The sequence below is a fragment of the Cyprinodon tularosa genome, unplaced genomic scaffold (genome assembly GCF_016077235.1).
Source record: "Cyprinodon tularosa strain WSP-4 unplaced genomic scaffold, ASM1607723v1 ctg463, whole genome shotgun sequence".
Classification (NCBI taxonomy): domain Eukaryota; kingdom Metazoa; phylum Chordata; class Actinopteri; order Cyprinodontiformes; family Cyprinodontidae; genus Cyprinodon; species Cyprinodon tularosa.
In genome coordinates this window covers 274,589-300,499 of record NW_024039189.1, presented here as the reverse complement: position 1 = coordinate 300,499, position 25,911 = coordinate 274,589, and the positions used below count along the sequence as shown (strand labels likewise).

Here is a 25,911-nt window from a genome sequence, read left to right as displayed (position 1 = left end):
TGGCTGATATTTTAGGGATTGAATATTTGTAGGACCCTCCATAGATCTACCACGTTTGAAGTGTGTGGCTTTATTACTTTTAGAGATAATTGGAGTCAAAGATGCTATTAGAGGCTAAAATGTCAATCTTTTCATGTATTACCCAACTTCAAATGACGATTACTCACTAACTGCAGGATGCCTGCTTGTGGAACTTTTTTTCAAAGAAGATGAACTATTTTACTTCATAAAAATGGCCTAATAGTTTGGATGAGGATTTGCTAGATTTGCTAGCTAACAAGCTAGCAACAAAGAATTCCGTGGGGGTGTGGCCGTGTAGTGACACGCCCATATGCCCACGAAATTCTTTGATCTTTGTTCTTTGTTCCCACCCCCCACCCACTTTTCCTGATGATGTCACAGGCATTCATCACATGACTGGTAGAATCTTATAAACAAGCTTCACATATTGGCTGCGGTGTTTGGCTAGACTAGACCTCACGTAAGTCTTTGACTGGAAAAAATAACTTTTTATTTCAAAATGAAGGGAAAAAGAGCAGCACATATTGAGGATAGATTGATGTTTGACGAAGAGTTTAAACTCTATATTTTAAATGCTGTACATAAAATGAAAGAAGATGGGAGGAAGTGTCTAGATCTAGGCAATGGACATATTAACTGCAATATGGACACTTTCATAAAGTCTGATCAGGAAAAGGATTCCTGTAATAGATATTCCCAGCAGATATTCCCAGAAGAAAACACTCTACCTCAAGGAAAAAGTTTGAAGACATCTTCTGAATTTAAAATTCAAGAGGTTTATCAAAAACCGTACCTGGAAAATAGAACCGAACAAAATAAAGATGAGCTGTCTACAGTATTAAAGGTTACAAAGCCCACGCACTTGACCGGAAATCTTTCCACAGGTAAATGTCTTGAAAACAATAAAAAAGATGACAAATTTGGGAAATGTAATGTAAAACAGGAGATTTCATCCACTCAAGACTTGAAAACCAAGCAGAAACCAGGAAAACACGAGCCTGAACGAAAGGAGACGCTTCCAAGTATATCACCTGACTTTGATAAGGAAAAAGCAGATATAAGACAAAATTTTAATGTAATGACTATATCAAGGGATTTCAAAGCCAAACGGAAATGCCCTGTCCAAAATCCTGAATGTCATGCCACAGTTTTAACCGCCACATCAAATGTGATAAAGGTCTCAGAAAGTGAGAAAACCGTATCAGAAAAGATCCATCAGAATTCAGGTCTGGAAGTTCATTCAAAAGATACAAGAATACAGGCACAAATTAAAAACAATCATCCAACAGATAGAGGCATGGTTGAAAACAGTAGGGAACCAATTCTTCCAGCCCAAAAAAAGCAGAAAACTTCTCATCCGTCTTTCTGCACGGAACGGCTTCCTGCAGATCCATCATTTGAGGCAAAAAGGGTCAAAGTGGGACTATTACAAAACGGAAACAAGCTTGGACGTTTTATATTTAAACAAGAAAATCTCACTGTGTCAAACACGTGTGGATTTGATGCACTTTGTCAGTGTTTATGCAGTGCTTTCTGTGACAGCTCAGCTTTTCAAAATGTTGTAAGGAAGAACAGTAACATTCCCATCTTGCAGCTGGTAAAATCTATGGCTACAGATGGGGTGACCCCATATATATATTACCAGAGGACATTGCAGCTTAGTAAAATATTTTATAACTACCCAGTGTGGCCTGGTGAAAACCATATCGATGCTGAGTGCTCTATCTCTTCGCTCATTGGAATATCAATGAAAAATGTACCCAGCGCTTACCTCTCCAAACAATGCTGTTCACGGTACTGCCAGCTAAACAAGGGAGATACAAGGAAAGTATCGTTTGTTACACCTGACCTCTTAGACGTGATGAAATGTAGAATGACTCAACTTAAGACTTCATTGGAAAATGGACTCTTCCTTTCCGAGTCTCTGTGCTGTCGAAAACTACGAAAGCCATCAAGATGTCCCGACGAATGTAAAATGAAAGGCGACACCCCAGGAGAAATGCTCTGCAATGGAAATGTTACTCACAGCTACAGCTTTGGGGAAATACTATGCATTGACCTGGAACTTGACAACGAAACAGATTTTTCTTTAAGAGAATTTCCATCCAATATGGCTCTACAAGGAAAGACATTTACATTGAGAGGTGTCATCGCTTTTAGGTGCGGCTCGACCAAAGAGGATTTTGGACATTATGTTGCATACTGTCGAAGAGCTCCAGATGTGTGGGAGCTTTATGATGACCTGCAGGAAGAAATGAAGACAGTATCTGAAGACAACAGAATAATACCACATTTAGCGTTATACACAGCAGATGGCAAATCTGACCAGAAAGATATTTTTGCTACCAATGACAAGAAGGATGAACCAAAAAAAGAAAATTCTCCTGCATTTGCTGCATCCAAATGCTTTTATGGAAATATTGTTCAAGGTAAATGTACAGCAAAACTTTCACCATCATCATCATCAGATGTGCCAGATGTCTCAAAAACTGAAAAAAGATCAACAGAAAATATTAAAGTTGGTGGTGGGAAATGTAAGGTAAAACAGGAGATTTCATCAACTCAAGACTTGAAAACCAAGCAGAAACCTGAGCCTGAACCAAAGGAGAAGCTTCCAAGTATATCGGCTGACTTCAATATGGAAAAAGCGGATAAAAAAGAAAAGGTTAATGTAATGACTACATCAAAGCAAGGGCGTAGGTTTGATTTGAACTTTGGTAGGGACACTATTGGTCTGGTGTCATTGGTGCTATGCAATATGCATGCCCTTTTTTATGCTCGATGTGAGCATCCGTACTGATAAGAGGAATTCATTGTTAAAAGAGAAAAGCAACATTTTGCTCCATTAATAAAAATGTTATAAGCTCTACACTCGATGCTGCTTAGATGTTTGAAGTATCACCGGCTCTGAAGAATGTGGAATCAGGACTTTTTTCCACTTTGAAAATGGTTTCATTTGAACGACTAAGAGAGAAGGTAAATACAGTATTTTCTTTTGAAGATATAGAATTGTGCAGAGTTAAACACCACTCTAATATTTGTACCTACTATGCTCTCTCTGTATCAAGCAAAATAATACATTCATTAAAATATTAACTTCACTATAAAAGTTGAACATCTGGGCTGTAGTTACTCTGTGTAGCCAATATCATGTATTTCATCTGGGGCTGAAAAAAATGAATCATATTAATTGATTATTTTAATAATCGTCAACTAATTTAGTATGTGATTCATCATTAACTGGAGTATAGAGACTTTAAAACATACAGTAATATAAAAGTAAAATGTGCCTTTCCCCACAGAGCAATTAGATCAGTTATCATATCAAAATTGTAAAAATAAAAACAAAAAAATAAAAACAGTAATATCAACTTAATATCGGTAAAAAGGAAACCCTCACATTTTCTCTTTTAGTTAGCTGTGGCTAAGAATCAGAAATGTTGATGGCTTACAGCCTTTATTTGCCCATTTTTCCAGCAGTCTTCAGAACTCCTGGCTGACTCAGAATATTTCGTTTTATAAAAGAAAAAAAAAAGGTTTTTGTTTTTTAGTGTACATGATATTCATTTTTTTTATTGAGACTAGTTTTGTAGCCTAATATTAATTGTAGTAACCGCTGCATTCTAGTGTGAATAAATTTTCAATGTTGTGCTCCAAGCACACGCGGACTAGAAAACAGCCAATCAGAGAGAGAGAAGGCGGAACTTAAGGCAGAACAACCAATGAGAGTGGAGTTAAACAGCGCAGCACAGTTCCATGCGCTGCTACATGAAAGGGACAGGAGAGACCAGGCAGAGGAGCTGCAAGAGGAAAAGAAGCCACTGCTGCAACAACTACTGCTGTAAATTATAAACACGTTGCTCACATCCAATTATTGGTCGGGACAATTAGGTCGGTTCAAAATTTTGGTAGGGACATGTCCCTATGGTCCCTATGCAAACCTACGCCCATGCATCAAAGGATGGCAAAACCAAACGGAAACGCCCTGTCCAAAATTCGGAATGTCATGCCACTGTTTCAACCGCCACATCAAATGTGATAAAGGTCTCAGAAAGTGAGAAAAACGTATCAGAAAAGATCCATCAGAATTCAGGTCTGGAAGTTCATTCAAAAGATACAAGAATACAGGCACAAATTAAAAACAATCATCCAACAGATAGAGGCATGGTTGAAAACAGTAGGGAACCAATTCTTCCAGCCCAAAAAAAGCAGAAAACTTCTCATCCGCCTCCCTGCACTGAACAGCTTCATGCAGATCCATCATTTGAGGCAAAAATGGTCAAAGTGGGACTATTACAAAACGGAAACAACCTTGGACCTTGTAGATTTCAAGAAGAAAATCGCTCTGTGTGGAACACGTGTGGATTTGATGCACTTTGTCAGTGTTTATGCAGTGCTTTCTGTGACAGCTCAGCTTTTCAAAATGTTGTAAGGAAGAACAGTGACACTCCTATCTTGCAGCTGGTAAAATCTATGGCTACAGATGGGGTGACCCCATATATATATTCACAGAGGGCATTGCTGCTTAGTACAATATTTCAGAACTTCGAGGTGTGGCCTGGTGAATACCATATCGATGCTCAGTGCTCTATCTCTGCACTCATTGCACAATCAATGAGAAATTTACCCAGCGCTTTCCTCTCCAAACACTGCTCATCACAGTACTGCCAGCTAAACAAGGGAGATACAAGGAAAGTATCGTTTGTTTCACCTGACCTCTCAGTCCTGATGGAATGTGGAATGACTCAACTTAGGACTTCAGTGGAAAATGGACTCTTCCTTTCCGAGTCTCTGTGCCGTCAAAAACTACTAAATGAATCAGAATGTCCAGACGAATGTAAAATGGAAGGCGACACCCCAGGAGATATGCTCTGCAATGGAGATGTTACTCACAGCTACAGCTTTGGGGAAATAGTATGCATTGACCTGGAACTTGACCACGAAACTGATTTTTCTTTAAGAGAATTTCCATCCAAAATGGCTCTACAAGGAAAGACATTTACATTGAGAGGTGTCATCGCTTTCAGGTGCGGCTCAACCAAAGATGATATTGGACATTATGTTGCATACTGTCGAAGAGCTCCAGATGTGTGGGAGCTTTATGATGACCTGCAGGAAGAAGTGAAGACAGTATCTGAAGACAACAGAATAATACCACATTTAGCGTTATACACAGCAGATGGCAAATCTGACCAGAAAGATATTTTTGCTACCAATGACAAGAAGGATAAACCAAAAGAAGAAGAGTCTCCTGCATTTGCTGCATCCAAATGTTTTTTTGGAAATATTGTTCAAGGTAAATGTAGAGCAAAGGTTTCACCATCATCATCATCATCATCAGATGTGCCAGACGTCTCAGAAACTGAAAAAAGATCAACAGGAAATATTCAAGTTGGTGGTGGGAAATGTAAGGTAAAACAGGAGATTTCATCCACTCAAGACTTGAAAACCAAGCAGAAACCTGAGCCTGAACCACAGGAGAAGCTTCCAAGTGTATCGGCTGACTTCAATATGGAAAAAGCGGATAAAAAAGAAAAGGTTCATGTAATGACTACATCAAAGGATGGCAAAACCAAACGGAAACGCCCTGTCCAAAATCCTGAATGTCATGCCACTGTTTCAACCGCCACATCAAATGTGATAAAGGTCTCAGAAAGTGAGAAAAACGTATCAGAAAAGATCCATCCGAATTCAGGTCTGGAAGTTCATTCAAACGATACAAGAATACAGGCACAAATTAAAAACAATCATCCAACAGATAGAGGCATGGTTGAAAACAGTAGGGAAGCAATTCTTCCAGCCCAAAAAAAGCAGAAAACTTCTCATCCGCCTCCCTGCACTGAACAGCTTCATGCAGATCCATCATTTGAGGTAAAAATGGTCAAAGTGGGACTATTACAAAGCGGAAACAACCTTGGACCTTGTAGATTTCAAGAAGAAAATCTCTCTGTGTGGAACACGTGTGGATTTGATGCACTTTGTCAGTGTTTATGCAGTGCTTTCTGTGACAGCTCAGCTTTTCAAAATGTTGTAAGGAAGAACAGTGACCCTCCTATCTTACAGCTAGTAAAATCTATGGCTACAGATGGGGTGACCCCATATATATATTCACAGAGGGCATTGCTGCTTAGTACAATATTTCAGAACTTCGAGGTGTGGCCTGGTGAATACCATATCGATGCTCAGTGCTCTATCTCTGCACTCATTGCACGATCAATGAGAAATGTACCCACCGCTTTCCTCTCCAAACACTGCTCATCACAGTACTGCCAGCTAAACAAGGGAGATACAAGGAAAGTATCGTTTGTTTCACCAACCGCTCAGTCCTGATGGAATGTGGAATGACTCAACTTATGACTTCAGTGGAAAATGGACTCTTCCTTTCCGAGTCTCTGTGCCGTCAAAAACTACTAAATGAATCAGAATGTCCAGACGAATGTAAAATGGAAGGCGACACCCCAGGAGATATGCTCTGCAATGGAAATGTTACTCACAGCTACAGCTTTGGGGAATTAGTATGCATTGACCTGGAACTTGACAACGAAACTGATTTTTCTTTAAGAGAATTTCCATCCAATATGGCTCTACAAGGAAAGACATTCACATTGAGAGGTGTCATCGCTTTCAGGGGCAGCTCAACCGGAGATTATATTGGACATTATGTTGCATACTGTCGAAGAGCTCCAGATGTGTGGGAGCTTTATGACGACCTGCAGGAAGAAGTGAAGACAGTATCTGAAGACAACAGAATAATACCACATGTAGCGTTATACACAACAGACTGAATGATGCGAATGAACACATTTTGGAGAGAAAAACCAATAAAAACAACGAAACTGAACCCAAACCCATACAGCACACCCCACCTAAGGGTCGACCCAAAACCCCTAAAAAGTTAAAAAACAAAACAACACAAGTAGAGATGCCAGTAGAGATCTATCTATCTATCTATCTATCTATCTATCTATCTATCTATCTATCTATCTATCTATCTATCTATCTATCTATCTGACCACCTCTACAGCTGAGCTGTTGATGACCAGTGGTTGGGGTTAGGCCGGTTCTTCGTTAAGTCCTCTCTGTAGTCCTGGTCGTTGTCTCTGATAGGCCTGCCACCGTGGTGTCGTCTGCAAACTTCACGTTTTTCAGAAATTATAGATAGATAGATAGATGATAGATAGATAGATAGATAGATAGATCTATTTTCTGAAAAACGTGAAGTTTGCAGACGACACCACGGTGGCAGGCCTCATCAGAGACAACAAGGACCAGGACTACAGAGAGGAGGTGGAGCAACTGGTGGACTGGTGCAAAGATAACAGCCTGATCCTGAACGTGGAGAAGACGAATGAGATCATCTTGGACTTCAGGAAGAACCGGACTAACCACACTCCACTGGTCATCAACAGCTCAGCTGTAGAGGTGGTCAACAGCACCAAATTCCTGGGGGTGCACATCACAGACAACTTCACCTGGAATGTAATCACCACCTCACTGGTCAAAAGGGCACAGAAGCGCATGTACTTCCTGCGGAGGATGAGAAGAGCCCACCTGCCCCCCATCATCCATATTTCAGAACTTCGAGGTGTGGCCTGGTGAATACCATATCGATGCTCAGTGCTCTAACTCTGCACTCATTGCACGATCAATGAGAAATGTACCCACCGCTTTCCTCTACAAACACTGCTCATCACAGTGCTGCCAGCTAAACAAGGGAGATACAAGGAAAGTATCATTTGTTGCACCTGACCTCTCAGTCCTGACGGAATGTGGAATGACTCAACTTAGGACTTCAGTGGAAAATGGACTCTTCCTTTCCGAGTCTCTGTGCCGTCAAAAACTACTAAATGAATCAGAATGTCCAGACGAATGTAAAATGGAAGGCGACACCCCAGGAGATATGCTCTGCAATGGAGATGTTACTCACAGCTACAGCTTTGGGGAAATAGTATGCATTGACCTGGAACTTGACAACGAAACTGATTTTTCTTTAAGAGAATTTCCATCCAATATGGCTCTACAAGAAAAGACATTCACATTGAGAGGTGTCATCGCTTTCAGGGGCAGCTCAACCGGAGATTATATTGGACATTATGTTGCATACTGTCGAAGAGCTCCAGATGTGTGGGAGCTTTATGACGACCTGCAGGAAGAAGTGAAGACAGTATCTGAAGACAACAGAATAATACCACATGTAGCGTTATACACAACAGACTGAATGATGCGAATGAACACATTTTGGAGAGAAAAACCAATAAAAACAACGAAACTGAACCCAAACCCATACAGCACCCCCCACCTAAGGGCCGACCCAAAACCCCTAAAAAGTTAAAAAACAAAACAACACAAGTAGAGATGCCAGTATCGATCTATCTATCTATCTACCTATCTATCTATCTATCTATCTGACCACCTCTACAGCTGAGCTGTTGTGGATTGGGGTTAGGCCGGTTCTTCGTTAAGTCCTCTCTGTAGTCCTGGTCGTTGTCTCTGATTAGGCCTGCCCCCGTGGTGTCGTCTGCAAACTTCAAATTTTTCTGAAATTATACATACACTATATTGCCAAAAGTATTTTCTCACCTGCCTTGACTCACATATGAGCTTAAGTGACATCCCGTTCCTAATCCATAGGGTTCAATATGACGTCGGTCCACCCTTTGCAGCTAGAACAGCTTCAACTCTTCTGGGAAGGCTGTCCACAAGGTTTAGGAGTGTGTTTATGGGAATTTTTGACCATTCTTCCAGAAGCGCATTTGTGAGGTCGCACACTGATGTTGGACGAGAAGGCCTGGCTCTCAGTCTCCGCTCTAATTCATCCCAAAGGTGTTCTATCGGGTTGAGGTCAGGACTCTGTGCAGGCCAGTCAAGTTCATCCACACCAGACTCTGTCATCCATGTCTTTATGGACCTTGCTTTGTGCACTGGTGCACAGTCATGTTGGAAGAGGAAGGGGCCAGCTCCAAACTGTTCCCACAAAGTTGGGAGCATGGAATTGTCCAAAATGTCTTGGTATGCTGAAGCATTCAGAGTTCCTTTCACTGGAACTAAGGGGCCAAGCCCAGCTCCTGAAAAACAACCTCACACCATAATCCCCCCTCCACCAAACTTTACACTTGGCACAATGCAGTCAGACAAGTACCGTTCTCCTGGCAACCGCCAAACCCAGACCCGTCCATCAGATTGCCAGATGGAGAAGCGCGATTCGTCACTCCAGAGAACGCGTCTCCACTGCTCTAGAGTCCAGTGGCGGCGTGCTTTACACCACCGCATCCGACGCTTTGCATTGCACTTGGTGATGTATGGCTTGGATGCAGCTGCTCGACCATGGAAACCCATTCCATGAAGCTCTCTGCGCACTGTTCTTGAGCTAATCTGAAGGCCACATGAAGTTTGGAGGTCTGTAGTGATTGACTCTGCAGAAAGTTGGCGACCTCTTCGCACTATGCGCGTCAGCATCCGCTGACCCCGCTCCGTCAGTTTACGTGGCCTACCACTTCGTGGCTGAGTTGCTGTCGTTCCCAAACACTTCCATTTTCTTATAATACAGCTGACAGTTGACTGTGGAATATTTAGGAGCGAGGAAATTTCACGACTGGATTTGTTGCACAGGTGGCATCCTATCACAGTTCCACGCTGGAATTCACTGAGCTCCTGAGAGCGACCCATTCTTTCACAAATGTTTGTAAAAACAGTCTGCATGCCTAGGTGCTTGAATTTATACACCTGTGGCCATGGAAGTGATTGGAACACCTGATTCCAATAATTTGGATGGGTGAGCAAATACTTTTGGCAATATAGTGTATGTAGATAGATAGATAGATAGATAGATAGATAGATAGATAGATAGATAGATAGATAGATAGATAGATAGATAGATAGATAGATAGATAGATAGATAGATAGATAGATAGATAGATAGATAGAACGATCTATTTTCTGAAAAACGTGAAGTTTGCAGACGACACCACGGTGGCAGGCCTCATCAGAGACAACAACGACCAGGACTACAGAGAGGAGGTGGAGCAGCTGGTGGACTGGTGCAAAGATAACAGCCTGATCCTGAACGTGGAGAAGACGAATGAGATCATCTTGGACTTCAGGTAGAACCAGACTAACCACACTCCACAGGTCATCAACAGCTCAGCTGTAGAGGTGGTCAACAGCACCAAATTCCTGGGGGTGCACATCACAGACAACCTCACCTGGAATGTAATCACCACCTCACTGGTCAAAAGGGCACAGAAGCGCATGTACTTCCTGCGGAGGATGAGAAGAGCCCACCTGCCCCCCATCATCCTCACCACCTTCTACAGAAGCCCCATAGAGAGCATTCTGACCAGCTATTTTAATATAATTATGATGACCACACAGTTGTGTCTTATTCACAACCCTTGACTAACTCTTTTCTCTGTGAAATTTTCCTCAACTTCTAACTTCAAAGCTCAGAACTGTAACTGCTTTGGTTTCCTCTCCTTCCTTTCATCCTGTAGTATGTATTCCTGCTTTTTACTTTTTTTGTACAATTTGAAACAGTTACTTTGTCTTTTCATAAGGAAACTAGAAACCATTACCGCAAAATTCTTCTCCTGGATGGCCTGCCCTTTATAAAATATGTGAATCAGCAAATTGTCTATATACCAAACTGAACGATTGTTGTTCTCTACTTAAAAAAAAAAACACTTTAGATTTTAAAATGGAACATTTTTCTTTTATTTATTTTTTTGTTTTATTTAAAAATGTATTGCATAACATGCAAGGGCGTAGGTTTGATTTCAACTTTGGTAGGGACACTATTAGTCTTCATTTACATTGGTCTGGTGTCATTGGTCCTATGCAAAAAATGCATGCTCTTTTTTATGCTTAATGTAAACATCAGGGCACATTTTTTTAAAGAGAACAGCTACATTAATACAAATCACTGGCTCTGACGAATGTGGAATAAGGACTTTTTTCCACTTTGAAAAGGTTCTCATTTAAACTTACCAGCGACTAAGACAGTGTCTATATAACCAAATATTGCTAAATATGTCTGTTATATGTGGATTAATCTTGTGTTTTCTTTTGAAGATATAGAATTGTGTAGAGGTAAACAGAGGTAAACCCCACTTTTATTTTTTTTATCTAATATGCTCTCTCTTTATCATGCAAAATAATACATTCAAGGGACAGCAAAATAAATGTATTTTATTTACATCTGCACTGGAACTATAAGAGGAACTGACACTGAGCATTTAAAATATTAACTTCACTTTACAAGTTGTACATATGGGCTATAGTTACTCTGTGAAGCCAATTTCACATATTTTATCTTGGGATGAAAAAATCATATTAATGGATTATTTAAATAATTGTCACCTAATTTAGTAATTGATTAATTGTTAACTGGAGTATAGGGCCTCTGAAATGTGCCTTTAGCCGACAGAGCAACCCACTTAGAGCAGGAATTATACCAAGACTGTAAAAAAATATGTAAACATTTTGCATTTAAGACAAAAACAAAATTTTGTCTGTCAATATTCTCCATCCAGAATTCCTCAAGAGGAAGCATTTCTGTTTCACCTTGTTTAATTTAGTAAAAAATCTTCTTTAAGGAACCTTTGTCTATCTGGTTATTAATCGAAAAAAATAATTGATGGATTAATCAATTTGCAAAATAATCATAAGTTGCAGCCCTAATTTTATGGTGACGTTCCAAATACATTTCTTCCATAATACAGCACTGAAGGGCAGCTTGATATAATGTTTCTATTATAAAAGTGGGGTTTTAATAGTGAAGGATTAAATGTAACAAAACCTTTCATAATCATCATCCTATATTGCTTACTGTCTGACTGTTTAAATAGCACTTTATGTCTATTTTCTGTTTTAGAGGCATCATCTACAAAGCACAACACTAAGAATGAGCCCAAGTTTATTCAAATATAAAATCACTTTTATAAAAGACAATATAAAACTATCTTATCTGTAATGTAATAATATCCAAAATAAACAGCCAGATTCAAGCATTATTTACCAGACATTGATGTTTGAACTCATTTACTTATGGACTGTGTGGAAATCAAGAAAAATATAATCAATGTAAATAGAGTTCCTCTGTTTGTCTTTATCCTATTTCTAGAAGTAGAAGTTAATTAAATAGCACTATTTTAATGTGGAAAACAAAAAATAGCAGATCTTTAGCATCCTTCTCATGTTATGTTCTACAAAAAAAATAACACCTGTTATTTATACCTGAACTGCCGTCGAAAATGAAAATAGTAATAGCAAAGAAATATTGGAAAAAGGGAATCAGAAATGTTGATAGTTTACAGTCTTTGTTGATTTTAACAGCAGTTTTCAGAACTCCTGTCTGACTCAGAAAATTTAGTTTAATAAAGAAATCCTAATGTTGGTTACTTACATTTCTCAAGTTCCACAAATCCAAACTCTCTCCTATGTTCAAATATAAAATCTCTGTGTGAGATGATGACGTTCAAACAGATCCTAAACAAAACCAACGCGTTTATAACTGCTCTGCTATGAGATTGTAAAATACAGCCACAGGCCGCATTCGAGTCGGAACTTTGATAGAATCTGATCATCTGATCCGACACATCCGAGCCATTTGTGTGATTATAGGGGCCCACGGGCTTTGGTTTCGCTTCTGGGCCGCTGAGTGGACCGGCAAAGGTGTGGGCAGTGTTTTAACAAAACATTTATTGAAAAATGATTTAACAACAATCAGTAAAAAAAAAAAAAAACAGGTCGACAAAACATTATTATAATAGCAGCTTGTTATATTTTAGAAAAGAAGAAGAAGGTGGTGGCGGTAATGTGCAGCTAAACCTTGCGTGCTAACCGCCATTTAACAAAAGAAGAAGAAATCTGAATACATGCAGCTACAAGCTAAGGGAAGCAATCTACAACACCAACTGGAAAGAGGAATGGGACCGAATCACTGACCTGTAAACCATAACGAGCTGTTTCTAACATTAGAATATTTCATACGGATTTTATAGTTTTATATATACATATATGTATAAAATCTGATATATATATTGATGTGTTGGGATAAAAGAGGAAGCTTTCATGCTAAGTTTGTCTGAGAACTACTGCTGTCTAGGAAACCATCAAAGGTGATAAATAGCCCTTCATGTTAGAGAACATCCCCGTCCTTACCTGGTAAGAATTTCTTCCTCAGACCGTCAGAAATATCGGAGGTTCGGTTTTGTTGAGCAGCTCCGCCTGTAGAACTAAGCTCCGCCTCCAGATGGCGCCACCCCGCAGAAATACAACTTTAAACGCCACCATCCTGCTGAGTCAGAGAAGCAGAGGAAGCAGGGATGCTGGGACTTTACACAGACTCTGCTTGAAAATCCTCAGAAACATCATTCTAAATGTAAAATAAGGAAATGCTTAAAAAATACATATATCTTTACTTGTATTCAATACATGTTTTACTATACATGACTGTTGCCTCCCAGGAAAACAGGAGCTTTGTTAAGGCTTGGAGCAAAACTTCATTAACAGCAATGCTGTATGAGAGTGGGAGAATCTACAGTGAAAATTATCAGAGCTGCTATAGCTGGTAAGTATGGATTATTAACTTTGAATATTTACACTGCAGTCTGTAAATAGTGATAAGAAATCAGCTTAGTCAAAAATAAAAATATATTTCAAAATATATCAGGGACTCTGAAAAATACAGTGGCCGAGAGGTGCAAAACAACAACAAAACAAAATCTAAAAAACTTTTACAAGTTCCAAAACAAATGCTAATTTCAGAAAACAAATTTACATTTGAAAAACACTTTTACAAGTTAAAAAACAAATTATCATTTCAGAAAACAAATTTACATTTAAAAAAAACTTACAAGTTCCAAAACAAATAATAATTTCAGAAAACAAATTTACATAAAAAATAAATAAACAAAACCATTTTAAAAATTCAAAACAAATAGCATTTTAAGAAAACAAGTAAAAAGCATCCAAAACACTTTTACAAGTCTAAAACAAATTATAATTTCAGGAATGATAAAAGATTAATTCAGGCAGCTGAAACATCCGTTCTCTCCTCTCCTCCTCCCATATCTTTGGGAAATAAATAGCAACTGTTTCCAATTTCTCTAAAATTGTGATATGTTATACTAGAAATGTCCTTAATCCAGTAATCTGTCATGTTTTACATTAGAAGGGGATTAACCAGAAATTCTACACTCTCATCTTCGCAGGACGTCTTAATTTGTGTGCCCTGTTATCAGCCAGTTTCCATCCTCTTATATTAGCAATGAAAAATAAAAATTCCAGCACTACGTGTTGGAAATCTGTGTTTGGTGATTCACTTTTATTTCTGTCATGCTGAAGGGACAAAAGTTGGAGAAATACCGATTGTCTTGGCGTTTAAAAAACAACACAAAACAGCGTACGAAGACCTTGTTAATGTATTAGTTAAACTAATTTGAAAAAAGGCAACCGATTAAATTGAATGTTACAAAGTTGACATGAATATATCAGCTGTTTTCACGGAGAAATTATCAGGAGCGCCTTGAAAATGGTCAGATCCGCCTCTCTGGCTGCAATGCGCTCCCGACTGGGGGAAGAGAAACAGAATTTCACACAAGACCGGTTCAGCCTCGGAGTTAGTACCCACCCTTTCCAGTTGAATTCCTCAAATGATAATTTGTTCTGGGACTTGTAAAAGTGTTTTGAATGTTTTTTATTTGTTTTCTTAAAATGCTATTTGTTTTGAATTTTTAAAAGTGTTTTATGTATTTTAATTTTTTTTTTTTATTTAAATTTGTTTTCTGAAATGATAATTTGTTTTTGAACTTGTAAGCGTTTTTTGTAATGTTGGTTTGCACCTCCCGGCCACCGTAGAAAGATTATGACTTCCAATGTTATTATACAACCAGAGGAGAAACCTTACTGTATTGATGTTCTAGGCAAACGAAGGAATTACTGTAGTAAAAAAAAAAAAGCATAAAACTACAAATGAAAGGATAGATGTTGATAGATGGAGGTGTTGAGTATGTTGTGTTTCCATGATTTGGAGTTCTCCACTTTGGACTCTCCAACTGTCTAGGCTGCTGACACTTTGGCCTTATTTTTAAGATTTTTTTTGCATCACATGTGTTTTCTTTTTAGGCCAAGATTTCTTTACTGAAATATTATAGCTAGATATATTTGCTGAAATACTGTTTATGTCAGAAGGTTTTCTAATGTTAAACTTGATTCTCTGATTTCAGTTTCGATGATCAATACCAGAGTTTATATAACTTCCCAAAGAAGTCCAAGCAGCAGAAAATTGAAGATGCCCTGCTCTGTCAGAGCCCTGTTGTGAGTACAACATAGACACATGTATGCACTTTGTTTGCTGTCTTTATAAGGATAAAATACCTGCTGTTAGAGCACTTTACAACTCAGCTTTTGATTGATGTTTAATCTGCTGCTTTGTTGTACTTTTTTAGGACAAAGTACTATCGTCTCCCTCTGAACATAAACCCTGCCTCTTGGCTCTGACAGCAGATAGCTGGATCTGTCGCATCTCAGCCGAAACAGGAAAAGAACTGCAGAGGGTTTATCTCTCTCCTAAATATAAGTTCAAGTATGTTAAAAGTTCTCAGTTTAATGTACTTTTAGTATTTCTAAATGATGTCTAACATTTTCTTTATCCTAAATATTTTTTTTATTTTTTTTTATTTTATTTTTTAGATATCTTGCCTGGAATGTTTTGCAAGAAACATTTTACATTAAATCTATTCAAAAGAAAGAAACAGCCACTGAAAGACGGGTAAAAATCTAGTATTTTAAAACATTTTGAAAGCTTATAAGCTTAGTTAGCAGTTAAGCATGTTTCAATCTTTATTTTGCAATTACTATTAAATCTAGCTACGAGATAAGATATTTTATGTCTCAAAGGTCTAAATCTCTCTTATTTCCCATCTCTGCATGAAAAATCATTATTATAATAACCATCTATACAGGAAGATATCCAAAAATACCTTTTAGAGTTGGGTATTTATTATTAAAACATATTCCATGTTTGAAGTGGTGCTTTGTTTTATGAACTTATTTACCTGTTTTGCTTAACAATTTTCTGAAATAACTATTTGTATTTTTCCTGACTTTTCTGAGAAACATGCTGTATTATAAATACTTGTTAAATAAAGATTATTTCTTATTTTCCACAGGCAGGTACCTCACAGAACACAATGATGCACCTGGCTGTTTTTCATGTTTTCCCTCTTCGAATTGTAGGCATTTTGGAGATAAATAAAAAGGTATGCGGACCTATTTAAACATCCATGTGTGCATGATTTGGAATTTATGTTAAGTTTTTTTTTTCAGGGGTTTGGAAGTGGTGTTACTGATGTGGTTCTCTTCGATGACGTCCTTGCTGTGTCTTACAGTAACAATTCAGTGAGACTATACAGCTTTGAACACATTGTACAGAGAGTAAGTATATTAAGCTGGAACAGTCTCCCGTCCTATCTTTGATATTTGTTTACCTGTCAGTTAAAGTGAACAAAAGCCTTCTTTGGTTTTAGTACCTCATTGAAGAGTTAACACTGGGACAACAGAGTTCACTGCTGGAAAACGGAACCGTTGGAGAGACTCCGTTTGGTATTCCAGTTAACATCCAGGTCACAGGTGAGGTAGTTTTGTGCTCCAGCTCTTAAGCCATTGTGAACTTCAGTTCTTACTTTACGTAACTTATATCCAGACAACATTATGAACTTTAATACCAGTTTCTGCTTTGTTTGTTTTGTTTGGTTTAAAAAAACAAAAAAAAACAAAAATCAATTATTTTCAAACCCAGTGTATGGAAGTGGGGCATTTAGCCGATGCTGGCTGCATCAAAAGCTCCCGGAGACATTGATCTATTTTTCTTTTTTTTGTGATGTGTGTGCTGTAATAGTGACCCCTCTGGTTTTTGAAAAAGACGTTGAAACGTCATCAGCGCGCAGGACTGGAGTCTTAACAGGCAGCCTGGGCCACAGCCTGCTACGCTCTACCCCTTCTTTTGATTTTTTCGATTTTAAACCCTTTCTATGCCCTAACCCTGACGATATTCCTAAACCTACCCATTACCAGTGCATACCCAACCATAACCTTAAAGTACAGCTTATGTTGCTCCAGAGCTACACTTCCATCCACGTATAAGATTTGGAGATCTCTGTAAAAAAAAAAAAAAAAAAGGCATGACTTGAAGGTGCAGAGGGCTAGGTAGGGTCTTGGCTGTGATTGACAACAGCACACAGCAACACAAACATGGGCGCAAACAGAGATTAAATCACCTAATTTGGATATTTGCCATTGATTTGATCCAGCCCATTGGGGGACGAATTATCAACATCACCAAGACAGAAAGTGTTTATAAACACTAAGTATGTTTTAAAGTAAAGGCCCACACAGTAGATGAGGCTGTGTATGAATTAAATGCAGGGGGGGTGTAGCCTAGTAAACTAGCCCCACTCACCAGTGGCCAAAATCGTTTTTGCCTGTGAGTGGTCTGGCCTCAATCAATGCCCCAGGCCCTAGAACTGGCGGGCCAATCACAACGCAGAGATGTGTTTTGAATTTCTGGATGCTTTCTTTTGCACTTACTATGTCACAGTCAGTTGCGCTCATTGGTCAGAGCGTTGGCCAATAGGACATGGTTTGAAAAACAACAACAACTCATCAACAATCTTCTGATGTCTCATTCATCGGGGCCAGACTAAATTACACATTTAGTCTCACATTTAGTCTGGTTTATCAGGCTAGGGGGATCCATTGAATTGCAATCTTTCAAAGGAAAAATAAAAATAATTTTCATCTCTCAGTGGGAGCTTTGCACATGTAACTAATTTTCATTCCAGATTTAACCAAGCAAAACCCTGAGTTTTTAATCTCGAAGTCTGCCTGATTCTAACGTTTTCCTTGTATTTCTTTATTTCATAGATCCGCCACCAATTCTTTTTCAGGCAGTCTCTCCCAACGGCATCCAGATCGGCGGCTACCCCTGGCATTACATTTACAGCCCACCACAGAAAAAACTCAGAGGGACTCACTACATCCGTTCACTCAAAGACAGCATTTTGGTAAATTCAGACAGTCGGCCAATGATGCTTCATTTAGCACTAATGTTGTTTTGTATAAAATGGTCTGCATGGTTAATAATAATTTATATATTCATATCCCTGTCTTGAGCTAACAAGTTAAAGGGTGTTTGTGGCAAATAGACATCAGGTTGATTTGTTCCAAATTTCACTTACAAATCAGTAGATTTTAGTGTTTATTTCTCGTTTTCATTCAAGAAGGTAGCAATTGACAATTTCCCCATAAAAAAAAAAAAATGTTTAAATTCAGTCAGACTGATTAGCTAGCTACTTTAAACATCAGCTTCTGGGTTGGATTTGTGTCTGGACTGATGGGGCCATGCTGGGATCCAAGCAGTCCTATTTAATAGAGGAGAAACTCCACCCTATGGTCAAGTCTTACTTTTTTTTCTTAAAGGGCTACACACTGATAAAAAATCGTGTGACTGCAATGATTTTGGCAAATATTGTGACGGTGAAATCAGTTTTCTGGGTTTGCTGTGTCTCCAGCATCTTATGCTAATGTTTTAGCAATATTTTTGTTTATCTATATCTTCCAAAAGGGAAAAACTTACACTAATTCTGTTGACTGATTCTTCCACCTAAGGTTGGGATCTCTACAGCTCCTCCATTTTATCTGATAAATCCTCCATTCTGTCACTTTAGGTGGAAAACCATTCCTTGGCACTAATTCCCTATAATATAAATGAAAATTTCCAGCTGAAACATAAAAAAGTATAAAATTTGGATGTAGTTGTTGTTTTGGTTGAGCTCCCACATTTACCAGTTCATATCAGTCATTTGAGCATCTGCCGTTATGACTTCAGGCGACAAATGGAGTCCAGCAGTTGGACTACAGCTCTCTTGAAAATCATAGAATCTTCTTCCATCCGACCAATTCAGGACGAATCATCCGCTTTGGACCAACCAATATAAGGTGAGTGATTCAGTCAAAGGTGTCAATTTCACCAATAATATAAGACAACACTGTTATCATCTTTGCCACTCATACACACCTTTCCTTTCTTTTGAAGTGTGCTGAAAATCATGAGTGAACTGAACAGTCCTCTGCCGTCAGAAATAGTGACGGATTTCTCTCTGACAACACAACGACGCAACGTAGGTGTGATGTTTAATTTTTTTCCTGCATTGGAGATGTGTTTGTACTCAGGGGGTTGAATGTTCCTACAGCCATCCCCTTGTGTCACCGTCACATCGTCGGGCCGGGCAGTAAAGGCGAGGTTTCCTCAGCTGGAGGATGACCCAATGCAGGAGGTATGAACAAACTCGTGCTTACCTTTATCTTATATGTATCTATTACTGTTTATCTCCTTATACATATCTGCTGGTTCTTTTTATGTGTCACGGTTACCTTTTTAAGCAGCTTATTTCTATAAATTTAGTATTTTTAAATAAGACATGCTGAGGTTCTGTAATTTTGTGGAGCTTAGAAGATCATTTTTGATATTTCAGACCTTTCAGTTGCTGGAATACGAGGATGAGCTCGACTTTCTGGCCATAGCAGTAACTAACTGGGAGGATGACGAAACCATAGCTCACATTCAGTTGCATGACAACCAAACAGGGAGTTTACAGAAGAAGATTGATCTGATTGAGCCTTGGGATGAGGTGAGTAACCAAAGGATGCTGGTTCATCTGAGGCTGTTTGTGTTTTTGCTGTTTTATTCCAACCTGCCTATCAGTAGAATCAGGATGATAAAGAAAACATTTGGAAATAATGTATATTTAATGTAAATTATCCATTCAGATAAATATTTGGGTATTTCTGTGATTATTTTTGGTAGATATAAAAATAATATATAGATATGGTTAATGTTTTTTGTCTTTTGCTTCATATTCAATGATTTATTAAAGATAGAGGGAAATGTTTGAAGTCTTTATTGTACTGTAATGTTGACGATTATGGCTTATACGTAATGAAAACCCAAAATTTGACCCAAAATCAATTTAAATAAAACATTTTTCAGTTATAGATGTTATATAATAGTCATATTATTGCCGACAATCATGTGGAAGACAGCTGACAGATGTCCAGAAGACAGTCATTGAAAGTCTCCAAAAGGAGGGAAAGCCACAAAAGGACACTGGTGAAGAAGCTGGTTTTTCAGTGCTGTATGTACCTAACCCCCAATTTACACTGCATCCAGCTCTGATCCACTCAGCTGCAGACTCCTCAGCAAACACACAGCCATTAGAGTGAATGAGAGCTTTAGCACTGCCTCTCACAGTGCAGGCAAATGGACAATTTGCAAAACCTGACCTCAGGTAGAGGTTGTGTATGCTTAAACAATGACACATAACTGAACGTTTAGGTGTTTTCCTGCAGAGTGAGACAGAATCAGCAGCTGCTTCTGATCACAACTGCATAAAACTGTATCAACCACTGATCTCTATTTATTCACTGGATTGCTGATTGCCCGAAAAAAGTGAAGCCACCGTCTGCCATTCTGGTACACCCCACTCCCACTGGGACACAGTAAAATGCCTGCATGTGTAGCATTTGGCTGAAAAAACAAGCAGCTTTCTGCCTGTAGGAAGACGTTCAACAGGTAATTTCACAGTCAGTTGATGTACTCCATGAAGATCCTTATATACACCGAAGAATACTTTAGTATACTATGTGGCATTATGTAACATTAGTCTGGCTGTCTCGAACTGACTCAAGGATATTGATTGAGTTAGCCATTGACATTGTGTCTAACTTTAGAAAATAGAAAATAGAGTGAATAGAAAGTAATTAACTGTGAAATGTCAATCTAGTAATTCTTTATTAAGTGGATGACACTGTCTTTTTTTGTAGTGTTGCATTTCTCATTTGAAAAATTATGTGCTGCAATATATTGCATGTTATATTGACGGAAAAAAAAGCAACTGAAACATTTGACCTATATATATATATATATATATATATATATATATATATATATATACATGTAAGATGTAATTATTGTAAAAATGTACAAAATCAATTTAGCACTTTTAGCAAATCCGTATTATTGTGCTCCATTAACACATTAATTTTATCGTTATGGATTTTTTATAATATGTTATATTACAGGATTTATAGACTTCATTGACTTCATCATGACTATGCAATGTGATGTGCCTATCTATAAATTATAAGTTAAAGTAATCTACTTATGCTATGAAACAACAAGTGTGTGTCAAACTGATAAATTTATCTTTATTTTAAAAGTCTTAAGTCCACCTGAAAATAAAAACATCATCATTGTTCGATGCTGTAGCCGGCATATCGATTACATTGTGACCGGTCTAACTAGGGAGTACCAATATGGCGACCGGTAGCTTAACTTCAACCTCGTTCTACCGATGGGCAATCAGCGATCTAGTGAATAAATAGAGTGGTATCATCAGTGGTATCAACACCATCAAGAGCTGATGTTGTGTACAAAAAACCCACAAAATATATATATGCATTTTCTTAATGCATTTCTATGCGTTAACAATGGACTGAAGCATGCAGAAACCATGTTAAATGGCCATATATATATATATATATATATATATATATATATATATATATATATATATATATATATATATATATATATATATATAAAATGAATGTTTAATATATATGTGCTAAATGATTTATTTTGTTTTTATCGGTACTTATTGGAAGTAAGGTGGGAAAAAATGAAAATCTGAGCACTGCAAAAAATGTAACTCTAAATAAGTAATTTTTTCTTTAAAAAAGTGGATTTTTTTCTTGAAACGAGGTTTAATTCTATTGCATTTGCAGTGTGTGAACAAAATGGAGGCATGGTTTGGTCTAAACATTTGTCGGCCTAGTCTGAGTACCAATGTGTTTGGTTTTTATTCTTTGTTTCAGACCTTTCCACATCAGCTGGTGTTTGACAGAGACACAATTATTCACATTGAGCAAAGGTGCTACTACTTCTGCTGCCATGTTTACAAACTAATGACCATCAGCAAATGACTCAAATGACTGAAAGCTGCTAAGAACTAACACCTTATAATTATTGGGATATATATATTTTTTCAGTTGTAGTATAATATTAAACTTGTAGATACAATACCTGTATATTTTATTTTGTCTGAACTTTTTTATATAAAAATGTCTTAAATTTCTAACATTAAAAACGTACACATAGCTTTGTTTTGTATCTTACTTTCCATCAACTTGGCATAAAAATTTGCTGATTGTTTTTAGAAGATTCAGCCATGCTTAGATAAAAGGTAAATTGGAAGATGTTCTTTTTCTGGGTGGATCATCATAATAAATGGTCCTCATAACTGTCAATCATTCTGGTGATATGTTTATGCAACAACGTCCTACGTGCTCGTCCCCATTTTCACTTATCAGTGGTGAGTCTGGCATGCTGGAAAATTTTCAAATCTTTTTTTTTTTAAAGTAAGCTTTTATGAGCGATGCAAACAGCAACTTTGAAACAGAGCGTGCACGAGGAGAAATGGGCTCATGCATGCTCTCTTACGTGTTTAATAGGCATTCCCTCTCAGGAGCAGGTACTTTTTGTGGAGAGGGTGGGTCTTTTAAAAAATTCATGAAAATCCTCCACTAAACCTCTAACATAAATAAGGTGTTCTGTTTCTCAGAGGTGATTAAATCCTAGGAAATAACATGGCAAGCCAGATTGATAACGTGCAGCACTGCTATATTGACCTGGGCTGCTCCCAACCGATTTGTTTCAGAGAAACCAGGGCTGTTCAGCGGAACCCTGAGCTGATTGGGCGAAGTGACACCCCATGCCCGCCTACCAAAATTTGGTTTCAGCCAAAAACTTTAACAAATAAAATAGCAGGAGACCCTATGAGAAACTACAAGAACTTACGCTTTTACGCTCTTGTTGTTCCTCTCTGAAAGATGAAATTTTGGATTCTGTTAAAACAGATATATCAGCAGCTATGTCTAGATCTTCTCCTCATTCTGTTTAATGTGGGAACGTTATGTGCATCGCCACCCGATGGCTGTGAGCTCACCACCTCTGGCTTTTGTGACAGATAATATGTCCCGCCTTAAACCATAATACTGCAACGTGATTGGCCAACCCATTTTGGCTTGGATTCAAATGATTTCAGCTGCAGTACAAGATGTGTAATTGTGTGTTTGTGAACCACAAACACCATGAAAATTCAGCTTGCATGTAAGGTTTGCAGTCACACTGTGGGATATGCCTCCTCTGTCTTTATGTTGTAGTGATTAATTTAAAAGGAAGTTAAGGATGTTTTCTGCTATAGCTTGATAGCTTTATATGAAATATTTGTATTATGTATTTTCTCTCTAATTCTTTTAGTTTTTTTTTTATTTCAATTCATTGTCTGATCTTTTTCTATTTTCTTTTGTAAAGATGTTTGTTTATGGGAGCTGTTCTATTAATTACTCACTGTCTATAGTGAAGTAAACTATTTCACTCTGACAGATGTTTTGTTTTTGCTTCTTTTGTTAAACTTAATATTTCAGGTAATCAAATAGGTTTTATTATAATTTCCAGATGATGAAGAAACCAAAAACGAAGTTATGAACTTTCATAAAAAGAAAATAACCTCATAAACTCAATTAAAAATGAGCCGATCTATCTTTTATTGGCCTTGACCAATAATAGATTTTACACTTGCACGTCTTCCGATGCAGTGGATGTTTATTACAGGGTTTTGCAAAATCAAAAATGCCAGAATCAAACTATTCAGGCAAAAAATATTAAATATTGTGACATATTCTGACATAAATTCTGACATATACAGGTCCTTCTCAGAATATTAGCATATTGTGATAAAGTTCCATAAAACTTAAAAATTCATATATTTTAGATTCATGGCACATTAACTGAAGTATTTCGGGTCTTTTTTTTTTTTTTTTTTGTCTTAATACGGATGATTTTGGCATACAGCTCATGAAAACCCAAAATTCCTATCTCACAAAATTAGCATCTCGTAAAAAGGTCTCTAAACGAGTTATGCACCTAATCATCTGAATCAAAAAAATTAACTCTAAACACCTGCAAAAACTCCCAGCCTGGTTCATCACTCAAAACCCAAATCATGGGTAAGACTGAAGACCTGACAACTGTCCAGAAGGCCAGCATTGACACCCTCAAGCAAGAGGGTATGACACAGAAAAATATTTCTGAACGAATAGGCTGTTCCCAGAGTGCTGCATCAAGGCAGCTCAGTGGGAAGTCTGTGGGAAGGAAAAACTGTTGCAGAAAATGCTGCACTATGAGAATAGGTGACCGAACCCTGAGGAAGATTGTGGAGAAGGGCAGGTTCCAGACCTTGGGGGACCTGCGGAAGTAGTGGACTGAGTCTGGAGTAGAAACATCCTGAGCCACCGTGCACAGGCATGTGCAGGAAATGGGCTACAGGTTCCGCATTCCCCAGGTCAAGCCACTTTTGAACCAGAAACTGTGGCAGAGGCGCCTGATCTGGGCTACAGAGAATCACGTCACTTGGAAATCAAGGTGCCAGAGTCTGGAGGAAGACTGGGGAGAAGGAAATGCCAGAAGTCCAGTGTCAAGTACTAAGGCCTAAAACCTAATGGGAATTATTATGCAAATAATATGGAAATAAAATGCAAATAGTTTAAATTTCAACTTTAACTTTTAAATTTTAAAATCAGTTACATAGCATATTGCCACTAAAAGTGGTATGATATTAACAACCAAACATATATCTTAATCATTAGTTAAAACACAAGAAAATATAAAATGGGCTAATGGGAAATTCAGAGATGATGATAATTGAGAACATAAACAAGAATGTCCTTCGTTTTATGCCCTACCTTAGCAATGCTGAGGTTTTGGGTAGGCTAGGTAATGTGTGGAGTTATATCTTAAAGGTAATGTGGAGGATTTCCGTGAGTTGTTGAAAAGACCCGCGACCCCCGCTTTAAAAAAATATGCACATACACAACCGTCTTCGCTTCCAAGAGGGAATGTCTATTAAACGCATGCGAGAGCATGCACAAGCCCATTTCTCCCCATGCATGCTGAGTATAAAAGTTACTGCTGTCAAAGCTCGTACAAGCTTACTGTGCCTGAATGTCCACCCTAACCCCTAAATCCCTGAATCACTATATAGAGCAGGGATTATATAGTGGACTTTATACTTAACTCAGTTAACTTACCGTTCGGACAGCTGATCACTACTTTTTGTTCCCCGTTGGTCAAGTAACTCCTCCTCCTCCGTAGCGACAACGGGCTGCTGTGACCGAAAATCCCATAATGCTTTGCGAGGAGCATTCCGGTGTTCTGTCAGATCAGCATACCCCGTCAGACCAGCATACCAAGGGTCAATACGCATGCTCAAGATTTCAGATTTCCGTTTATCCCTTTAGTTTTGTATGAAAAATAGACTTTAAACAGCCTCGAAGGACGTGTATCCCTTTAGTCAGATACAAAAAACAAACAAATTAAGCACCATACGCTTCAAAAAACACCAAACACTAAGTAATAAATTTGTTTTTTGTACCTGACTAAAAGGATGCATGCTGTTGTCAGAAAATTTTCATCTTTCTTCTATTATATATTAATTTATCCTATATAAAAGTTTTCACTCAGTCTGTTTCTCTCTCAAGGCCACACATTTCTCTGCAGGCTGGTGTTTGGAGACCAGACATAGCTTCTTCCCATAACAAACTAGATTTTTTTCTCAAGGTATATTCATAACATGTTACTGTTAACCAGTGTGTCTGTAATTTGTTTTGACTTTGACTACTTTTGCAGTGTTCTAAGTAGGGGGGATGAACCCTGCTCTGGCAGAAGAGAGCAGAATGCTGTGCCATAAGGGCTTCATGATGACTGTTCTCTCT

General features: G+C 38.1%; 2 protein-coding genes across 2 annotated transcripts in view; one reads left to right on the top strand and one right to left on the bottom strand.

Annotated features, from left to right (window-relative positions):
- mettl8 (methyltransferase like 8) overlaps window positions 1–13,324 on the bottom strand; it is a 40,839-nt gene extending 27,515 nt beyond the window's left edge. Inside the window, exon 1 of the mRNA XM_038301226.1 lies at window positions 13,180–13,324. The gene's annotated coding sequence lies outside the window, so the exon portion shown is untranslated. The remainder of the gene's footprint in view (window positions 1–13,179) is intronic.
- dcaf17 (ddb1 and cul4 associated factor 17) lies at window positions 12,815–22,237 on the top strand. Its single transcript, XM_038301225.1, has 15 exons — window positions 12,815–12,965; window positions 13,202–13,399; window positions 13,485–13,588; window positions 15,246–15,336; window positions 15,468–15,604; window positions 15,712–15,790; window positions 16,191–16,280; window positions 16,348–16,455; window positions 16,548–16,650; window positions 17,944–18,083; window positions 18,908–19,017; window positions 19,115–19,199; window positions 19,272–19,355; window positions 19,554–19,709; window positions 21,955–22,237. The coding sequence occupies exons 2-15, from the start codon at window positions 13,271–13,273 to the stop codon at window positions 22,060–22,062; spliced, it is 1,524 nt and encodes a 507-aa protein (XP_038157153.1). The 5' UTR covers window positions 12,815–12,965; window positions 13,202–13,270; the 3' UTR covers window positions 22,063–22,237.
- The last annotated feature ends 3,674 nt before the right edge of the window (window positions 22,238–25,911 follow it).